This window comes from Vombatus ursinus, unplaced genomic scaffold (genome assembly GCF_900497805.2).
Source record: "Vombatus ursinus unplaced genomic scaffold, bare-nosed wombat genome assembly UNPS02014791.1, whole genome shotgun sequence".
NCBI lineage: Eukaryota > Metazoa > Chordata > Mammalia > Diprotodontia > Vombatidae > Vombatus > Vombatus ursinus.
Genome location: NW_020954569.1, coordinates 45,730,007 through 45,751,877, shown reverse-complemented (window position 1 = coordinate 45,751,877; position 21,871 = coordinate 45,730,007). Strand labels below are relative to the sequence as shown.

The following is a 21,871-nucleotide window of genomic DNA, read 5'->3' as shown; positions in this document are numbered from 1 at the left end:
GATAGAGTGCTGGGGCTGGAGCCAGATTCATCTTCCCGAGTTCAAATCTGGTCTCCGACACTTACTAGCTATGTGACCCTGGGCAAATTCCTTAGCCCTGTTTGCCTCAATTTCCTTGTCTGTAAAATGAGGTAGAGAAAGATATGGCAAACCACTCCAGTATCTTCACAAGAAAACCCAAAATGGGGTCAGAAAAAGTCAGACATGATTGAAAAATGACTAAACAATTACTCTAAAAAAAAAAAAAACAACAATTACCACCAAACAACAGCCTAGGACTCTATAGCACCTATCTTTATCACTTTTCCAGCTCATATTAAACTTTAGAAGAAAGGAAATACAGGAGGAAGCCTAGGAAGGAAGGACTCAAGTGTTTATGAAGTGCCTACTACGTGTCAACTGTTTTATATATGTCATCTTACTTGACCCTCACAACAACGCTGGGAGGGAGGTGCTATTATTTTCCTCATTTTACAGTTTTATTCTCCCCATTTTACAGGCAGCTAGATTCTGCCCATTTCCTACAGCACCTGCAGCTTATTAATACCATCAGGCACCTGTTAGGAACTTTGTAGCCTTCATCTTCAGGTGCTCAGACTTTGCCACATGTCCAAGGCTGCAAAATCCTGGACCACAATGGCAAAGTGGTGTCTATTTGTTGCATGAAGAAAAGGTTAATTACATCTCAATTTACTACATAAAAACACATTTTCTAAGTTTTTATCCAAATCTTGCTATTTTTCTGACTGCTTACTTCTGCTATCATAAAATTCCTGGCTTATTGTGTTATTCTGTCTGTCACCTTGATTTGTATGTCTTTTGTGCCTGTTCACTATTTAAATTCTTCAGTATTTCAATGGATTTACAATCTCATTGCCATGGCCTTTCCCTCTACTGGTGTAAGACAGGTTATAGCTTATTCTCTTCCCTTTGTTCTTTTGTATTTAATGTACATGTAAAGTTTGTAGTAGTTTGAACTCTGGCCAACAGAGACCCAGCACAGCCTGTGTTACAGCGACAAATTTAGGCATCTGACCTGGGGTCTGGCCCTCTCAGTCTCCAAAGGCTACTGCAATTTCTGCCTTTGCGGGGAGCGGGAGAAGGACTACAGCTGGGTGCTTGATTCTTTATTCTCCTATTTCCAAGAGGTTTACTGGGCTAGAATTACAACAGTTTATCACACTTCAAATACTTGAAGTCTACTGATATGATGCTCTCTTTTAGGGTTTAAGAATAAAAGCCACTTTGCCTATTCACTTTAAAAGGAAGGATAATGGTAACTCTTAGGCAGCTATCTCTTTTCCACAAATAACTGGTTACACAAAAGACAATAGTGAATATTGAGCAACATGTTTATAAAGGTGATAGTAAAATAGAAATTGGGGAAGTTGTACAGCTTAGGATAATGAGCTCTTTAGCTTAGGAGTAAGATACAACTTCAGATCAACCAAGAAGAGAAATGATCTAGTTAGTGAAGAGAGCTTTCAGCAGGCCTTGGTAATCAGTTTGTCTGAGGAGACAAATTCCCTCACAGGCCTGTGGTTCCAGTACTCCTCTTAGTCTTTCCTGTTTTTGGCCTTCTCTCATAGATCGTCTCTCTCGAACTTTACTCTCTCCCTTCCTTCCCTAAAGTCTATCCATACTTGCACAGTACCAGAAGTTCAGAGGTCTCTCAGCCACATAGGAGTCATATCTCATGCAGCTTTCAGCATCACAAGAGTCTTCATGAGGGAACGGTCCTGTCCAGTTGGGGTTACATAGAGTTCCTCCGCAAAGTAGCCTTAGAAGAAGAGGTCTTCTAAGTGTTTTTATACTTTTGAAGATATAATAGACTACTTGGGATCATTCTATCAATCTGTGTTGTTCCTTAATCTCACATTTGCTCAGTGATATCCTAAAACCATTGTTGAGTATAGCTCATCATTAGAAATATGCTTACCCCCATCACACACAATTAAAACTGCAGTTTTAGTTCCCTCAAGGGGAATTAATTCCCACAGATTCCCACAATTTTAATTCCCCAAAGATTGTGTTGGTCTTAGATTTCCAACCATGAATCATCACTGGGAGACCATTTCTGTTGAAAAACTGACACCAGGGAACAGTTCATAACCACCAAAATCACTGTGTGACATCTCAAAGGCAGTCTATTTTGAACACTATTCGTCCTATCCATTCTGACCTCAACTCATGGCACAAAAATCATTCAACAAGCTCTTACTAAATACCTACTGTGTTTCAGGAGCTAGGTGCTGCAGAATACAAAGAAAAAAATGAGAGAATCCCCAAGGACCTTACTATTGAGGGCGTCGATGTGTACATATAGGATTGTTTGCTGTTGTTGTTTGTTGTTCGTCCTTCGGTCTTGCAGAAGACCAATGACATCAGGAGAGTGATGTCTTGACTTGCAAGTGAATTGGATTTGAGTGAGATAGATTGTGCAAAGTCATCAGCCTCACTCTGTCCTCTGGAGCCATTTCAGTTAATACAAGAATGGGAGGTGGTTTTGAATATATGAAGGTCGGGGCAGCTAGGTGGTGCGGTGGATAGAGCACTGGCTCTGAAGTCAGAAAGATACAAACCTCAGGCACTTACTAGCTGTGTGACCCTAGGCTAGTCACTTAACCCTATTTGCCTCAGTTTCTTCAACTATAAAAATGAGCTGGAGAAGGAAATGGCAAACCGTTCCAGTATTTTTGCCAAGAAAACCCCAAATGGGGTCACAAAGAGTTGGACACAACTAAAATGTCTCAACAACAAATTCTCTACTACCATTAATTTGAGCTCCTAATGGCTATGTTCCCCCCAACAGTTAAGTATCAGTGACTAGCATATCAGTTCCATTTAAACAACTAATATTAATTAGCTTTTGCAAAGAGATATTTATATCAAAGACATAACAAAAACAAATGTACAAACTTTTCTTTTTCCAATGCCTCAGGTGCATATTCTCCTCTGTCCTGGGCCATCTTCAGCTGTCCTGATCTATATCTGGCCACTGGACCCAGATGGCTCCGGAGGAGAAAGTGAGACTGGTAACTCTGCACAGCCCTCCTTTACTTAAATCCAATTGACTTCAAGTCATGGCATCATCTTCCTGATGTCATGGTCCTCCTCAAGAACAAAGGACAAACCACACAACCTATGGGGGAGAGAAGACTCGGCACTCAGTTTACTTTCTACATCACATTGGTTCCACCAATTCATGCTCTGATGTGGCATGACTGGTGAATGAATCCTTATCTCAGCTTCCACTGGTGTAGGTCCGTAAGGTCACTTCGTACTTTTTGGGAATCATTGTTGGTCTGGCTATACAACTTGGCCTGATCTTCAACTCCTAGATTCCTTTGGGCCTCTCTCCTAACTTTTCAAACCTATTAAGGTCAGATTTTACTCTCATCACCAGAGAATGGAGAACAATAAATGTAGAAGCCAAAGAGTAAGATATTTCTTAGGGTTGTATGTCTTCAGAGCGAAGAAAACCTCAGGGCCTCTTCCATTATAGTCTCTCACTGGATAAATGATAGAAGATAGATAAAGGCTTTTGACTATCTTAATAGTCAACCAAAGAGCCTTCTATAAACAGACTAGGACCAGTTCTATAGGATGCCTATAAAGTCTCTCTGACGCCTCCCTTTACTTGTGATCATTATGACTCTCCTGGAAGTAAGCTCCTCAGCTTCTCCATGTAGAGAGATATTGTCACAGGCACTATATATGTGCCAGACCCCTCAACAACCTCTTTGAATGATTTATAACGGTAAGGGAAAAGGTATAGCCATCATTTGCCACCTTTGTAGTTCATCTCAAACCTTTCAATCAAATATGGTGATATGAAGAAAAAAATTCCCTGCCAAACAGTTATCTAAAATCAGTGGTGTGTGAATAAACAAGCAAAGCAAAGCCTTGTAGTTTCCTCATCAAAGATTAGGACCAGTCCTAATGCTTGAGTCCACAGAAAACCATTTAAGTTATGTATTTGGAAACGTTTATCACTCTGTTGCTCCAGGGAATGACTGAACTTTAATCCTGATATGGTCCTCATGATACTCACATACAGCTGACAAGGTTTTAGAAACATTTGCTAAATATTAACATTCTAACCTTTGCCAGATCATAACTGAGGCATAATTTCCCTCTGACATAGGGAGGCATACTCGTTTCATATTTTAGAAGTTCAGCCAAATTAATAAATGTCTACTAAATGAATGAACTAGTAAATATATTCTTGATTTTTTTCAATTTCTTTGTTGAAATTGGCTTCAAAGTCAATGTAGAGAAGCCATGAGAGCGGTATAAATCTAAGTGTAAAAGCATACTGTTTATTTCTGCTTGGGATTAAAAAAAAAACTCAAAGACTATTACATAGCACAGCTAATTAGTTTAGGGGATCATGGTGGCTCTTATCAATACATTTTTTTTTTTGGCTAGGCAATGGGGTTAAGTGACTTGCCCAGGGTCACACAGCTAGTAAGTGTTATGTGTCTGAGACCGGATTTGAACTCAGGTCCTCCTGAATCCAGGGCCAGTGCTCTATCCACTGTGCCACCTAGCTGCCCCTGTCAATACATTTTCTAACAACCATCCATATATCATTGATAGAGTTAGCTGCCTACAGGAAACTCTGCCATATGATTTAGAGATCAGAAATAATCCTGTTCAATGGCTCTGACAATAAGCATCAAGTAGTGTACAGAACAGGGAGATGTATGCTTGCCAGAAATATTTGCCACTGTGATGGAAGAAACCCAGTGCCTAATCCAAAGTGAGGACAGATTCCCTGTGGATGGTGAGTCCTCCAGGTGCTATGGTTTTTCATGACATTGTATGGATTGAATCAAGCCCCAAGACATTGCAGAGCTTCCTGGAAGATATCAATAATCAGTCACTCAAAGGAGTTTGACCCATCCATCCACACAGGAAAGACCAAATGGATGAAGAACCATCCATTTTTCAGATTTCATTCAGATTTCAACCACATGTATATCTGTGACAGACAATAAAGATGGACAATGAGCAGGGCCCAGAGTTTAAAAGGAAAAGAGCAAATTGTATTGCTTTGGGAAACATTTTAAAGTAATTTTCCACCTTTTCAAATAACAGTATATCTTTTAGGGCCCAACTCAAATCTCAGCATCTTTATAAAGCCTTTCCAGATTAAAATAGCTGTTTTTTTGTTATTTAATCTTTGAGCTTATAATAGCACTCATTGTTTATACCTGTCAAACAACGGATCCACCCAGGGATATCTCTTGTATTGACATCATTTCATTTAACTCTGATGTTACTCTTCATGTTATTTTAGAAGGGAGGCAATGTGGTTTAGGAGAATGAGTGCTGGCTCTAAGCTTGAAGACCCAGGTTCAAATCCTACCTTTACACCCACTGCCTGTATGACTTTAGACCAGTCATTTGTCATTCTAGGTCTTAAGTTTCCTTATCTGAAAAACGGAAGAGAGGGGCAAAGATAGACTACATGGCCTCTGAAGTCTTTTCCAGTTTCGTGATCTGTGATTCTGTGTTTTCATCGTATCTTTCCATCTAGATTTTGTGCCCCTAGAGGGCAGAGATCATGCTTTATGCTACTTTGTAGATCCGTAACACTTGACACAAAGTAAAGTTATTCTTTCCATATAGTGGGATGAAGAGTGTGGTGAGGGCTGCCCCCCATATGGAAAATCCACATGAAATGTAGTGGCTTTTGTGTGTTGTCTGTTGACTTTCAAGTTCTTTTCACACACTTTAGTTTTTTACTTATTTCAACTTAAAAAAGAAATTGTGTGTATTTATGGTATTAAAAGCTAAAATATGTTGATATTCTACAATACTATACAAGTATTTTATGCATTTCTGAATTTCTAAACTTTTTTTGGTGTCACCTACTGGTCTCCATGTGTCATCTTCAGCTTCTGCAAAACTCCCCCAAAATTCCCATTTAATTTCTCATGCTGTCCTGCAATATATCAAAACCATGATGGGGAAAGTTGCAATGTGGAAGGGATAACTTTAAGTAATCAATAAATACTTGTTGATTGTTTGACTAAACAGCATCATGATATGGCAAAAAGCACATTTTCCCTGAAGCTGGAGGACCTGGCTGCTGATATCTTGCCCCTGACAAATTACATAACCTCCCTGGGCTTCAATTTCCTCATTTGTATAACAAAACTTCATGGGCTCCATGGCCTCGGAGGTCCCTTTTCACTCTGGTCTGTGATCCTATGATCCTTGATGCTTTATAACATATTTTATTTCTTGTTGCTATAGTGTGGCTCCTTTCTAAAGTTAGTATTTACTGGAAATGCTTAAAGAAGTGGCTTACAAAGAATCTCCAGACCCCAATCCAGGTATCTTTTTCATACTGTTTTTCTAGCATCAGAAATACTCATCTGGCTTCTTTTTCAATTACAGGAGCTTTCATGATCCCATTCCTCATTCTGCTGGTCCTGGAGGGTATCCCCTTGCTTTTTCTGGAGTTCGCCATTGGACAAAGGCTAAGGAAGGGCAGTGTTGGTGTCTGGACCTCTATCCATCCTGCCCTTAAGGGAGTTGGTAAGTCATTCGAACTTAAAATGGCCTTAATGGGTCAACAAAAGGGGGAATGTAGCCATGAAGCAAACTTTGATCCTACAGCTTTTGTTTCCATTATGCTGTCCCAAAGCAGAATCTGATCATTATATTCATTCAGTCTTACACACCTGCATTTCTTAGATTGTGCAAAATGCTTTATGCTTTGATTAGAAGTACCAATTTTAGGTGCTCTTCAGGGTGACTGTGTAAGTGAGTTTGCTTTTACTTGGGATGTCAAAAATCAACCCAAACAACTTATTTGTACTATGCTGCCCTTGCCAGGTATCTGGTGGTACTGATGACCCAGTAATCAAGAACACCTTGCCCACAGTAGATATTTAATACATATCTTGGGGATTACCTTAGAGGTCGTCTGGCCCAGTGCCTTGCATGGTACAGGAATCCCCTTCAAAATGTTCCTGACAGGCATCTAGCCCTGTCTTGAACTGTTTCAGGGAGTCTAATTTTGGCCTCCACGTTTGCTGAGTTTTCCATTAAGATTTAAAAAGTTATAAAACCTGTGCAAGAATTCATTGTCCCCTTCGTTAACAGAATGGATCATCAATTCCCCAGAATACAAAGCATGTGCCCAACAGTGGCATTCAATAGGAAAAAAAATAGACATGCCCATCCATTGCAGAGGCAGTTTTTGATTAAAACTTTGAAGAAAAAACAGTGTTTCATTGCTCCAGCTAGAGGCATTTGTTTCTCATACATAGACCCTGTCTCAGCAGCAGGATGGCCTAAGCTCTGATTCAAGATTCAACTTTACTAAGAATCTTCTGAGTGCACAGCACTATGCTTACTGCTGAGAACGTAATACCCAGCCCCCTCAGGGAGCTTATACTACTGGTGAGGGTTTGGGAGGAGGGTAGGAAGGGAGAGATAGGAGATAGTACATGTGCACAGATAAAGGATGGTACAATGTAGACTGAGATAAGGAGGAAGAAGAAAGTCAGATAAAATGTTCTGGGGAGATTTGAAGATGAGAATATTTTTACTCTGAGGATAAGGGGTGTGGGGAAAGGCTTCACCATGGAGGAGACTGCTGAGCCTTGAGAGAAGAGAAAGATTCTAAAAGTCATAGATGAGGACAAGGTGACCTAAGGGTGGCCTGCATGAATGTACAGAGGACTATGTTAAGTCTGGGGACAAGCTGAATGGAATGTAAAGTTCTTGAAGGGAAATCATGTGGGGAAAGGCAAGGCAGGTTCTGTGGAGCTAAATCATGGACACCCCCAAATGCCAGGCTTTTCTGTTCTTGTTGTGACCTTCATCCTTCTGACATCATTCTCTACTCTCTGTTGAAGTGTTCACCCTCCTCCTCGCCAAGACCTAGGTATAACGGGCACCTTTGATTCCATCTCCTCCTATCTCTGCTAGTAGATTCCCGCCTCCCCACCCCCCGCCATCATCCTCCCTCTCTTTCTAATCTTCAATGTCTTGCTATCAACTGGGTCATTCTCTGTTGCCTAAAACATGGTCATGTCTTCACCATCTGTAAAAAACCCCCACTTGATCCTACCATCTCTGCTATATACATCTCCCACCTTTCTCAGTTAACCTCCTTGAAAAAGTTGTCTATACTAAATGTCTCCATTTCCTTCTCTTCTCCCTTCTAAACTTTGTTCAGTCTGGCTTTTGACCTTCTCATTCAATTGAAACTGTTCTTTCCAAAGTTACCAGTGGTCCCTTAATTGCCAAATGGCCTTTTTTTTTTTTGCCACCTCCTTCTTGATCTCTCTGTAGCATTTGCTACTATTGATCATCTCCTAGATATTATCTCCTCTCTGGGTTTTCAAGACCCTGCTTTCTGATGATTCTCTTCCTGACTGCTTCATCTCATCCTTCTTTGCTAGATAATTGTCTATGTAATTGCCATTAACTGTGGATGTAGACCAAGGTCTTGTCTTGGGCCCTTGCTTCTTTTACCTCTATACTATCTTGCTTGGTGATCTCATTATCTCCTATGAATTCAGCCAGGATCATGATACCAATGATTCCAAGATGAAGCATTTAGAAAGACAGTTTGGTGGAATAGAACGAATTCTGGACATGGAATCATGAGAACTGCGGGTTTAAATCCTGTTTCCAAAACATATTTGCATCATTGGTCTTCTGTCTCTTCCTCCCATATGACACTGCATCTCTTCTCTCTATCTCTTTGTATTGGTTATCCACCATTCCTGGAGAGTTCTCCTTCTTTACTTCCACCTCTTAGAATCCCTAGCTTCCTTCAAGGATCAACATAAATGGCAACTTCTGTAGGATGCTAGTACCTTTCCTTCTAAAGTTAGTTTCCATATACTCTGTATGGATCATTCAGGTTCTTATTTATATGTTTTCTCCTTCAATAAAGTGTAAATTCAGTGAAAGCAGTAACTGTTTTTGCCTTTCTCTGTAACCCCAGGGCTTAGCACTAAGTACATTGTTGTTGTTGAGTCTTTTTTTTTTTTCAGCCATGTCCTACTCTTCGTGACCCTGTTTGGGGTTTTCTTGACAAATGTATTGGGGCAGTTTGCCATTCCTTCTCCAGCTCATTTTGTAGATGAGAAAACTGAGGCAAACAGGGTTAAGTGACTTGCCTGGGGTCACACAGCTAGTAAGTATCTGAGGCCAGATTTGAACTCACAAAGAGGAGTCCTCCTGACTCTAGGCCCAGTACTCTATCTACTACACTTCTTACAAATGCTTTTTGGCTGATTGATTGGTTGATTCAGAAGTTTATAGTCTATCTTAAAGGCAACGGGAAGGCACTGAAGATGTTTGAATGACATGGTCATGCCTTAGGAAAATTTTGCCAACTGAGTGAAGAATGAATTGGAGAAGGGAGAAACTGGGGGCAGGGAATCCAGTTAGGAGGGTGTATTAATAGCCCAGTTTAGAAGTGATACAAGCATTAATTAAGATGATGATAAGGTGACTGATAATAAGGGAAGGAAAGCGAAATAGATTGTGTAGATACATTCAATAAGACTTAGCAAGAGATTTGATAGGTGTTGGGGTTAGAGGGTGGAGAAAGAGAGAAGAATCAAAGATGACTTCAAAGTTTTGAGTCAGAGTAACTGAGATGATGATGATGATGATGATGATGGATTACATCACTAGGAATAGGAAAGTTGAAAGGACAGGCAGCTCTAGGGAAAAGATGATGAATTCCCTTTTGTATTTGTTGAATTGAGGTAGTAATCCCAGAAGCCAAAGAATGGAAGCTTCCTGAAGACAGGGAAAATTTTGTTTTGCTCTTCATATGCCCAGCAACAAGTACAGTGCCTTCCCCCTACTTGTGCTTCATAAATATCTGAATTGAATTGAAGCTGCCATAGTTACACATACTCAGTTTCACCACTGTAGTTAGTAGCATTGTAATAACAACAATTAATAATAATAATAATATTAATTGTAAAGTATTTTATCTTTTTCAGAACATTTACATGACCATTTTTTCATATGAGGTTCTGATGTGAAAAGATAAATAACAATGTAAGAGAATGTATGATAGGTACCCAAAAGATAGTCTAAACCAAAGGTGTCAAACACACATCCTGGCCCTCAACACTCACCAGTTGCAGCTCAAACCAGATTAAAATGTTACTGAGAAATACTTAACAAAATAAATAAAAACACAATGAAATATAGATAATGTCAACATGTGATTTTGTAAGTCAACATGCAGCCTGCAGGGATCCTTCTGTATGGTTTACTGGCCCTATTTCTATTTGAGTTTGACACTTCTGGTATAGTCCAAGCAATGCTATGGAATTCAGAGGAAGGTGAGATCTTTGTGGCGAAGGGTGGTAAAAGAAGACCTAGAAGAATGAATGGAATTTAAGCACAAAGAACAGAGGGGGAGGGACTTTACAGGAAAGTGGACTAGCTCTAAGAAAGAAATATATGTTAGGTTGGGGAAGATATGTTAGGTGACAACAAGTAAATGATAAGTTATTGTAAAGGAGCCAAGTAAGAAGATGAAGCTGGAGTAGTACTTTATTCTTGATCTTAAAGGTGACGAGGAGCAATTGAAGACATTTGAACAGGGGAATGATATGATGAGAGCAACTCTTTTTTTTTTTTTTAAGGCAATTGGGGTTAAGTGACTTGCCCAGGGTCACACAGCTAGTAAGTGACAAGTGTCTGGTCTGAGGCCGGATTTGAACTTAGTTCTTCTTGACTTCAGGGCCGGTGCTCTATCCATTGCGCCACCTTGAGAGCAACTCTTTAGGAAGACTGATGTGGCAGTGATATGCTGGGTAATTTGGAGCGGGGCAAGAAGACCAGTCAGGAGACTCGAGTCAGTAGGAGGTTATGAGAGCCTGAACTAGAGTGAGAGCAATGAGAATGTGAAAGAAGGAATGGATGTGAGAAACATTAAAAAGAAGAGTTAGCTGCACTTTGGGACAAATAGACTATGGGAGCAAAGGAAAAGAGAGCATTAAAAATGATTCAATTTTTCATGCCTGGGGGCTTTGGGAGAAGAGAGTCCTGTAGCAGCACCCATATATACGTATCAATAGTTAGATGTTCTAATTATAAATTATAATTATGAATTCTTTAAAACTGTTTGTTAAGAATTACAAGTATGGAATACTTTTTAGCCTAATTAGAACTATTGTGCATAATGCAACATGACAAAACTGGTCCTTTTTAGTCTCTAATTCATATCTTTGATACTGGCTACCTCCTTCCCCCACCTCCAAGTTTATTCGAATAGTAGTTTTATTGTATCCTCATTTTGCAATGAAGGTCTACCTTCTCGATGTTTTAGGGAAATTGGTTTTTCTTATCCTTCTTACCATAGAAGAAATTGACTTGTACTCCTATTGTAAATTGTCATAGAACAAGGTTGACCCCACAGAAGAGATATGAGAAAATCCTTCTTCCCAATATTGTAGAGGTTGGAGTCCATTGTTGTAAAATATTGCAAAAATCAGATTTTTTCAATGTGATGACCTGGCTGCCTCCTACCTTTATACACACACACACACACACACACACACACACACACACACACACCCCAGTGATACTGACCTCTTTGCTATTCCTCCCATGTGCCACTTCATCTCTAGGCTATGGGCATTTTCTCAGGCTGTCCCCTATGTCTGGAATGCTCTCACTCCTCATTTTTGCCTCTTGGCTTCCTTCAAGTCTCAGCTAAAATCCTCCTTTCTACAAAAAGCCTTTCCCAATACCCCTTAATATAAGTGCTTTCCCTTTGTTGATGACTTCTAATTCATCCTGTCTAGAGCGTGTCTGTACATTGTTGTTTGCATGTTGTCTCCCTATTATACTGTGACTTCCTTGAGAGAGAGATTGTCTTTTGCCTTTCTTTGTATCCCTAGTGCTTAGCACAGTGCTTGTCACGTAGTAGACACTAACTAAATGTTTGTTGACACACTAGCAATGATTGGTTTTACTGATTTTTCTTTAGAAAAATTCCTTGCAATAAAGGATAGGTCTCTGGGAAAGAGGAGAGGAAAGGATACAGGAAGAAATCTAGGTAATGTAAAAACAAAAGACAACATAAATTTATATATACATATATATGTTTAAAAAGCTATTAAATATCTGAAATGTATAGGGTGCCCCAAAAATTTTAATGCGGTTTTAGGCTTTAGTGGCTTAAAACTGCACTAAGACTTTTGGGATACCTTGTATATTATGTACCTTTTCCCATATAGTATCTCAGAGGTCAAATACCACCTTATCATTGCTTTGACTGTCAAAGGGAGATTATGTGCTTGGTTTAAGTAAATAACCTTCATTTGCCTGGCACAGTGCCATTACACATAGCTAGTATCTAGTAAATGTTTGCTTATTTGAATTAAAGTGGATACATTTCATTGTAAATCATAATAACCTTTCCTCTTTCCCTCTAGGCATTGCCTCCATGTTTGTCTCCTTTATGGTAGGCTTCTACTACAACACCATCATCGCCTGGGTCATGTGGTATTTCTTCAACTCTTTCCAAGATCCCTTGCCTTGGAGCACTTGCCCACTCAACCAAAACAAAACAGGTAATAGCCAGGGCCTTTGGTATTAACTAGGGCTATTCCATCACAACTTGGTTTTCAATGATGAATGCAACTGTGTGTCATTTTAATGAATGGAACTGCACAATGGGAAAACTGGTGTAGAAACCAAATGTGTATCTGAACTGCATCAAGCAGAGGGAGCTAAAATGGGAGTTTGGTATTTGAAGGAATCTTCTGCTGAGTCTGTCTTTTAATGAAATACTTTCCATTTTATGTGAAGAACTAGATAATTCATGCAAAGCATTCTGCAAACTTAAAGCAGTATGTAAATGCAAGTTATTATCATTATCATTATTGTTGTTGTTATTAGTCTTTAACTTTTCAATTTCATGAGTGTATGTTTTAGAATTTAAGATTCGCTTAAAATAGGGTATACCTAATATCAACATGAAATGAAGTAGCTATTCTGTGTGTGTGTGTGTGTGTGTATGTGTGCTTTCTTTAAAAAAAAAAATCACATCTTAATGAGGAAAAAGTCTAAGGTCACAGGATCATAGTTTTAGAGCTAGATAAGACCTTAAAGGTCATCTAATCCAATCCCCCATTTGAGGAAACTGAGGCCCAGAAAAAGAATTGATTTGCTTAAGATCACACAGAGCCAGAATTTAAATTTAGGAACTCCGATTCTAGATCAAGTGTCCTTTCCACTGTACCTTGCTTCCTCCCGCCATAAATTTCCAGATGTAATAACAGCTTGAAATGAGATTTTTATGAGACAAATTGGTACTGTAGTTACGCATGCTAGTTTTGGCTTGGTTCTACCACTTACGAGCTGTATAACTTTGAGCCAGTGGCTTAATCTCATTGAATCTCAGTTTGTTCATCCAAGCATAGGTTTCCAAAGTGGGTTATGCCAGCCCCGCTGGGGCGCTGGAACCATAATAGCTTTGGGTGCAATTGGGGAGGGCATTGAATAAAAATGAGGGGGTGATTGAAGGATGAGAAAAGAAGGGAAGAGATTTTTGAAAAACCATTCGTACATGTTTCATCTATTGTGTAACAGAGTTAAAGTTGTAGTGATTACATTATTTTCCAAATAAACACATGAAATAAAAGTTATAACTGATCAGTGGTCAAGTCCACCAGCAGATCTTAACAAGTAAGTGTTGGCAGGCAAGCATGTCTCCCGTTGTCGGGAAGTTCAGCATGCATCAATAGGAATATGTGCGTGTGAGGACTTGTTTACAATACAATCATGACACAATATTGCATCATCAAAATTTCACTGCAGGAAAAACCCCATAAATTTACAATAAATTATCAAATTTAAGGTGCTTCATTTTAAAAAATTTTTAAATGATGCCAATTAAAAAACATTAAAGGGTTAAAGAAAGTAGATCTCCAGAGGGGCTCTGAGTAATTTTTTTTTAAAGGAAACAGTAGGCCAAATAAGTTTGGAGAAACTCTGAAAGGATGGGCATAATAATGCTTACCCTACCTTCCTCACAGCATTATTGTAATGAAGATATTTTGTGAACCTTAAAAGTGCTTTAGAAATAAGTGTTATTAAGGCTAAGAGGAGGAGATTATAAGTTCCCTGGGGACAGGGACTGTTTTCCCTGCACCTAGCAGTGTCTGACACATAGTAGGCACCTAACAAATGATTGTTGGATTATTGAACTGGATGATCTTAGTTTAAGAGCAAATATGAAAGGTTTGTGGTTGTGCTACATACTATCCTCAAAAATAGTTACTTGAAGTGATGTGTGCTTGGTGCTGTGTTAGATATGCGCAAAGCAAATTAACTGAGCCAGTCCCTGACCCATAGAATTTCAAAGAGAGGAAGCATCCACCTCCTTCCTAAGTACAGAACATCTCTTTATTTCAATCTACATCAGAGTAGTACTTGCGTATTCAAAGCTTCTAGCCGAAGCCCTGTTCATCAAGTAGTTTACAAGAGTGTGGCATTTTCTGGAGAACTTTAGCTCCTTTAAATGGTTTTGAAATTATCCTTCATGATCACACCCCAAGGCTTCACTCCCCAGACCCAACTCAGTACAGAATTCAGCATGAGATCCTTGTCTTGCATCCTATTTGAAGGGATTTATTACCCCTATTAAAAAGTCATCTCATAGCAAGTCTCCAGTGTAGATAAATTGACTTACAGCCTTTCTGTTCAGTCTAAAGTGGTTTGCTCCCTTCTGTGTTCACTGAAAGGTCTGAACAGCAGTGAAAACGGAGGTGAAAAAACCGGATCTGCATCTCACTTTGCCTTTAGATCTTTCTTCTTTTGGCTGGATGGGCTAGGAGGCAATCAGAGTTAAGTGACTTGATCAGATTTGCACAGCTAGAAAGTGTCTGAGGTTGGATTTGAACTCAGGTCCTCCTGACTCATGCTTTATCCATTGTGCCACCTAGCTGCCCCTAGATCTCTTTTTTTTTGACCGAAGAGTCTTCCAGGACACCAGTTCCCAGGAGCTCTTCTAAGTCTTGGATGACAGACCAGCAGCTTCTTTCAAACAGAAAAGCTACCAATATTATTATTAACTCCCAATTAATTCACTCACTGCAGAGCCAATATAAGAAAATTTACTAAACATTGTTTTGTTTCCACTTCAGGTTATGTAGAGGAATGTGCCAGGAGTTCTTCGGTGGATTATTTTTGGTATCGAGAAACTTTAAATATTTCTACGAGCATCAATGACTCAGGATATATTCAGTGGTGGATCTTGCTATGTTTGACGTGTGCTTGGAGTGTCCTTTATGTGTGCACCATCAGGGGCATTGAAACAACTGGAAAGGTATCAGATTTAAAGTCATTGGTGTGATGGCCAGGTTAGGGGGAGAGAAAGGAAAAGGTGGAAGGAGTAAGTATGACTTCTTTTAAAACTTCAGCCTCTAAGCTAGGGAAAGATCATGGGATCATAGATAGGAAGTAGAAAGGAACCTTGGGCGATAATGATGATGATAACTAGCATTTATATAGTGCTTTAAGGTTGGTAAAGCATTTGACAAATATTATCCATTTTATTCTCACAACACTCCGGGAAGTAGGAGTTATTATTATCCTCATTTTACAGTTGAGAAAACTGAGGCAAATAGGTTAAGTGACTGGTCCAGGGCCCTATAGGTAATAAGTGATTGAGGGAGGATTTGAATTCAGATCTTCCTGACGTAGTCTAGCACTCTATCCACTGTGCTGCCTTGCTGCCTATAACAGGACAATGAGTCCAATAGATTCATTTTATAGATGGAGACACTGAGGCACAGAGAGTCCAAGTGACTTGCTTATGTTCACACAGCTAGTAAGTGCCTGATGTGGTATCTGCACTCAAGTCTTCCTGACTCTTAGTCGGGTACCCTACCCACTACTCCACGTTCCCTCTAGAGCAATGATCAACACAGAATCCTGGTTAATCTAGACTTAATGGGGAATACTACTACTCCCACTCCTCCTCCTGCTCCTACTACTACTACTAGCAGTGAATACTTATATAATACTTTAAGTTCTACAAAATACTTTACATTATATTATCTCATTTGACCTATACAACAACCCTATGATGTCATTGTCATTATTACCCTCATTTTATAGATAAAGAAACCGAGCCTGAGAAATACTGTGACTTGCCCAGAATCACACAGCCAGTTAGTGGGAGGTGAGGGGTGGGGGTGGTAGGACTTTAATTAAGATCACCTTGACTTCAAGTCTGTGTCCTATTCACTTCCTGCCCTGTCTCAAGAGAAAGGATCTATGTAGAACCCTGGTCTATGGTGAAGACAGATTAATAGGGCTAGAGAATGTGCAGTGGATAGAGCTCTGGGCCCAGAGTCAAGATCTGAATTCAAATCCAGCCTCAGACACTTACTAGCTGTATGACTGGAGGCAAGTCACTTAACCTCTGTTCAGAGGAAACTGAGGGTTTCCTTATCTGTAAAATGGCGATAATAATAGCACCTCACAGGGTTGTTAGGATCAAATGAGATAATATTTGTAAAGTGCTTAGCACAATGCCTGGCACATAGTAGGTGTTTAATAAACTCTTGTTCCCTTCCCTACATAGAAATAGTTCCTTGATCCAAGTCCCATAACTAGCCCTTTTCATTTCTCTGCAGTAATTTACAAAATACTTCACAGGATTAAGCTATTTGTCAGTAATTCAAGTGCCTTTGCAAGTTGCCAGTTTTTCCCAGACACATGTCCATCCAGAGAAGGACATAAAAAAAAATTTGCATGCCCCTGGCCCATCCAGACATCTGGTCATCTAACTTATATTTGCTTTGCTACCCAGAATAAGGGTAGAGGGAATTAATTCCATTCTGGTGAATGCTGCTGAGAAATGACACTTTTTTAAAAAAAACCAACCTCCCCAAAATAACTGCTGCTAAGCCACTCCAAGTTTGTGTTCATTCCTTCATTAAGTCATATAAAGAGTATTTCTCAAGTATCTATTATGTACCAGGCACAATGGGGATATCAGGTAAGGAGAGGAAGGTAAGGAGAGGAAACAACACGGACCCATAAATACAAACAATATGCCAAATAAATACAGAGTAAAAGGGGAGAATACCAAAAACTGTGGTTTTGGAGTTAGGCTTCAGGAAAGAATATGGCACTCAAGCTGAGCTTTGAGGGAACCCAGGGATCCTTTAAGAGAGATGTAAGGAGGAAGGGAGGGCATTCCAGGCAAGGACACAGCCTAAGCAAAGCGATGGAGACAGGAAATGGAATGTCATATGCAGGAAACCCTAAGCAGGACAATCTGGCTAAACTGAAGAGTGTGTGAAGGATATTAATGTGCAATAACCAGGAAAAACTAGTTGTTGTTCAGTTTTTCAGTTGTGTCCGACTCTTCGTGACCCCATGGACCAGAGCACGCCAGTCCCTTCTATCCTCCACTATCACTTGAAGTCTGTCCAAGTTCAAGTTCATTGTTTCCAGGTTACTTTCTATCTAGAAGCAGACTGTGAAGGGATTTAAATAATCAAGTAGCTTGTATTTTACCCTAAAGGTAATAGAGGGCCACTGGAGCTTTTTGAATGGGATAGAGACCTGAGTAGACCTTGCTTTAGGGATATGATTTTGACTGCTGAAGGGAAATGATTTGGAGAAGAAAGAGAATCAAAGTGGGGAGGCCAATTAAGAGGCTTTTTACAATAGTCCAGGGGAGAGATGATAAGGGTCTGAACTAAAGTGGTGGGTGTGTGAGTGGAGAGAAGGGAATGGATGCAAGATATATTTCAGAGCTAAACTTGGCAAAACTTGGCAACTGTACTTTCATTCTTATTAGATAAATTATTTTCAATCAAGAATCAAAAGGTCATAGATTTCAGAGATGGAACGGAGCTCCTTGTGATAAAGTATTTTGGTTCTATTTTCACACATTTTAAAATACAATGTCACTTCCGTTTCAGGCTGTGTACATCACATCAACTCTTCCTTATATTGTCTTGACCATCTTCCTTATCCGTGGCCTAACACTGAAGGGGGCCACCAAGGGAATTGAATTTCTCTTCACACCCAATGTAAGCACTTTTGTCTGCTCTAGAATACTGCTAGCAGTGGGGCTAAGAAATGTAGTTGAGTATGTTAAATCCTGGACCCAGGTTCTATTTTCTGATTCAAAAGTAATTTATAGTGAGACCAAGTCTCCACATCTAAACTGCAGCCAATCAGTACGTCTTGTCTTCTCTCCCCAATTTACCACCTCGCTGCTCCCCATGCCCACCTAGGGATGGTCTAACGTCCTAATGGACATTATGGTCCAAATGGACCATTTGGGGCTTCTGTTTATTTCTTTTTTGAGGATTTAAGAATTTTGATCAAACTACCACCTCCTGATGGTAATCCTGGGGTATTTGCAGTGGATTGTGAGATGGTATGCTGGGTTTTTAAGATCAACTTGCTTATAATATACCTTAGCTAGACTTTGGTAATGGAAAGGAATTTTAAACACACAATCTTTAAGCATGGTTGCATCATGATATAGGGAAGACGAGAATTCAAGTTCTGAGTCAACTACTTGTTACAACCTGAGGCAAGTCTTTCTGACCCTCATTTTCCTCATATTTAAAGAAAATGGAGGCCCAAATACTTACCACCCAACTCTGGGTTGTTTTGAAAGCCAAACAAGAAGGCATGTAATCGTAATTGCACTCTTAATCCTCCAAGGTGTTTTATAAGGGTGACTGTTATTATGCAGTACTTTCAAAAGATCTATGATTTCAATGAAAAAAGATGTTCCTTTCACTGGGAAAAAAAAAAAAGATCTGATGAGGGCAAATGGGATATGTTCTAACCGGGGGCCCAGCTGCTATTTACCCTCATAACATATTATTTATAATATAACTAATATAATATGTCATAATGGGTTGTAATATGCTATGTCATAATATGTTGTTATAATGTACAATATTATATAATGTATAATATAATATGATAAATATGACTCATCTCCGAAAGGCAGTGATTAGATCATCCATCTAATTTATAAGATATCCCTTTTAAACTTTATAAAAACTTCCCAAGAGTCACTAAATTTTTTTCTCCATTCACATTTTTAATAGCACTTTGTCCTCTTCATTGAAAGAGGAAACTTTGCAAAGTTAGATGAGAGCTTAACTTTTACTCTCTGGGTAGTGAAACAAAAGCTATTGCTAGTGCAGAAGAGTTAGCTTCTACACAGATGTTCTGGGACTTTTCAAGAATTTTACAGAATATCTTCGGGTTTATCAAAACATTCAGCATTCTACGTCAGTGGTACTGACTGTATTCACTATGACCTTTGTGTTTCCTACTCCCTCCCAACCACATGTATGGCTTGCTTATTTGCTAAGCAAACATTATCAATAAAAGCAAATTGGACCCCGACACTTGGGAAAGAACCAATAAGTTTAAATTCCATGAAATTCATTAACATCCCCTGACTCTTGGTTTCTCTTGTGTTATTGAAAGACTGTACTTCCCCATGAGGCAGAAAAGGGAGAGATGGAAGATGGTAACCTTAAGTTATTGAGCTACAGAAGAGGTTCCCAAACTTATTTGGTCTACCACCCCCTTTTAAAAAATTAAAAAATTACTCAATGCCCCCGTGGAAATCTATTTTCTTTAGCCCTTTAATGGTTTTTTTTTAATTGTGTCATTTCAAAAATATTTTAAAAAATGCATCTTAAATTAAGTAATTTATTGTAAATTTGTGGGGTTTTCCCTGCACTGAAATTTTGATGATGCAATATTGTGTCATGTAACCATATAGTATCATATTGTAAACAAGTAATTACACGCACATATTCCTGCTGATACATGCTGGACTTTCTGACAATGTACAGCATGCTGGCCTGCCAACACTTGCTTGCTAACACCTGTCAGTGGACTTGACCACTGATTGGTTATAACTTGTATTTTATGTGTTTATTTGGAAAATAATGTAATCACCACAACTGACTCTGTTGCGCAATAGATGAAACATGTATGAATGGTTTTTCAAAATTTTCTTCTCTTCTCTTCTTTCCTTATGCTTTTACTACCCCCTTATTTTCATTCAATGCCACCCCAATTGCACCTAAGGTTACTACTGCCCCCACCATCAGTGCTCCCAGGGGGTGGTATTGCCCACTTTGGGAACCTAGGACAGTATTAATTCTTTTTTATTTGACTCAACAGGTCGCAGAACTGGCTAATCCAGCCACCTGGTTGGATGCTGGGACCCAGGTGTTCTTCTCATTCTCTCTGGCCTTTGGAGGCCTCATTTCCTTCTCCAGTTACAATCCTGTACAGTAGGTATTCAACACAAAGGAAAAGTGATATTTGGTTCCAGGTCTGCAAAGTCAGCTAGAAAGAGTCCTTGAACAAATTAATTAAATACTCTCAGCCTTTCTTTCTCTCTCTGTGAAACAGAGATAATAACAACTCCCGTACCTACCTCAAGGTGTTTATTAGTAAGATGAAAAGGAGTGCACATGAAAGCCCTTTAAAAAGTATGAATGTTTCATAAATTATTAGTTTAGTAAAAACCCTACTATTTGAGTGAACTGGGAGAGATTCTTCTGCCAAGGGTAGGAAACCTGTGACCTTGAAGCCACATGTGACCCTTCAGGTCCTCACGTATGGCCCTTTGAATGAATGAATTTGGATTCATCCCCATGTTTCTCATATCTATACTTTTCTTTTCGTTCCTACTACTGTTGGTTTAGGTCAGACTCCCACTATCTCAAACCCAAATGATTGTAGTGGCCTCTAATCTGGCCTTTCTACCTCTATTCTCCACCCCTATAAATTGTTTTGTTCATAGCTGCCACGTTAATCTTCCTAAAACACGGTTCTGATCATGTCACATACACCCTCAAAAAACCTTGAGTGGCTCGAATGGCTGAAATTCATGGCCTTCCCTAATCTTATCCCAATGTTCCTTTAATTTGGTTTGAAAACATTTATTAAGTTACCTACTGTGTGCAAAACATTGTGGTAGTTGTTGTGTGATCCAAAGGCAAAAATGAAACATTCTTTTCCTCAAAGAATCCTTGTTCTTTTGGGTGGTGGTGGTAAAGAAGTAAAGAGCTGGCAAAAAGAACATGGCCAAGGTATATGTAAGTATGATTAAAAGGAAGAAAGGATGAGGACAAAAGAGAGTCCAAACAAAGTGCTGTAAGAATGTTTGAAGAAGGAGACAGAGAGCACGGTCAACTGGTAAAACTCAGCATGGTCCACAGAAGAAATGGCGCCTGAGATGAGTGAAGGAAACTTTTCCAGCTGTCTCCCTTTATACTCCATTGAAAGAACATTCAGGGGCAGTTAGGTAGTACAATGGATAGAGCACTGGCCCTGGAGTCAGGAGGACCTGAGTTCAAATACGACCTTGGATACTTGATACTTACTAGCTGTGTGACCCTGGGCAAGTCGCTTGACCCCAATTGCTTTGCCAAAAAAAAAAAAAAAGAACCTTTAGCTCCAGACAAAGTGATCTGTTTATTCCCTGTCTCTGTGCCTCTATCATTTTTCCTAACTGGGCCGGCCTCCCTACTCTTCTCCACCTGTCCAAATCCTACCTTCTCCTGAGGCCTGTTTTCTCCTCTTCATGGGGGTCAAGTGAGCTAACATATTAAGCACTTTGCAAACCTTCAAGCACTATATAATTGTTAGTCATTCATTTTATTCATTCATTCATATTATTATTATTCCTCAAAGAAACTTTCAGACTTCACTAGCCTCAGTGGTCTCTCTTCCCATTGAAATCAAAGCTCCTAATTGCCCAAAACTATTCATTTGGCAATGAGTCATATGTTGTCTTGTGATATCGGCCACCATGGTCTTCTATTGTTATATAACTTTT

The 21,871-nt window shown here is 39.4% G+C and overlaps 1 protein-coding gene across 1 annotated transcript in view; it reads left to right on the top strand.

The window, feature by feature from the left end:
• Positions 1-21,871, top strand: part of SLC6A19 (solute carrier family 6 member 19) — a 43,275-nt gene that overhangs the window by 12,125 nt on the left and 9,279 nt on the right. Inside the window, exons 2-6 of the mRNA XM_027869079.1 lie at positions 6,412-6,552; positions 12,447-12,584; positions 15,162-15,343; positions 17,958-18,068; positions 20,206-20,318. Coding sequence (XP_027724880.1) covers positions 6,412-6,552; positions 12,447-12,584; positions 15,162-15,343; positions 17,958-18,068; positions 20,206-20,318 — 685 coding nt within the window. The remainder of the gene's footprint in view (positions 1-6,411; positions 6,553-12,446; positions 12,585-15,161; positions 15,344-17,957; positions 18,069-20,205; positions 20,319-21,871) is intronic.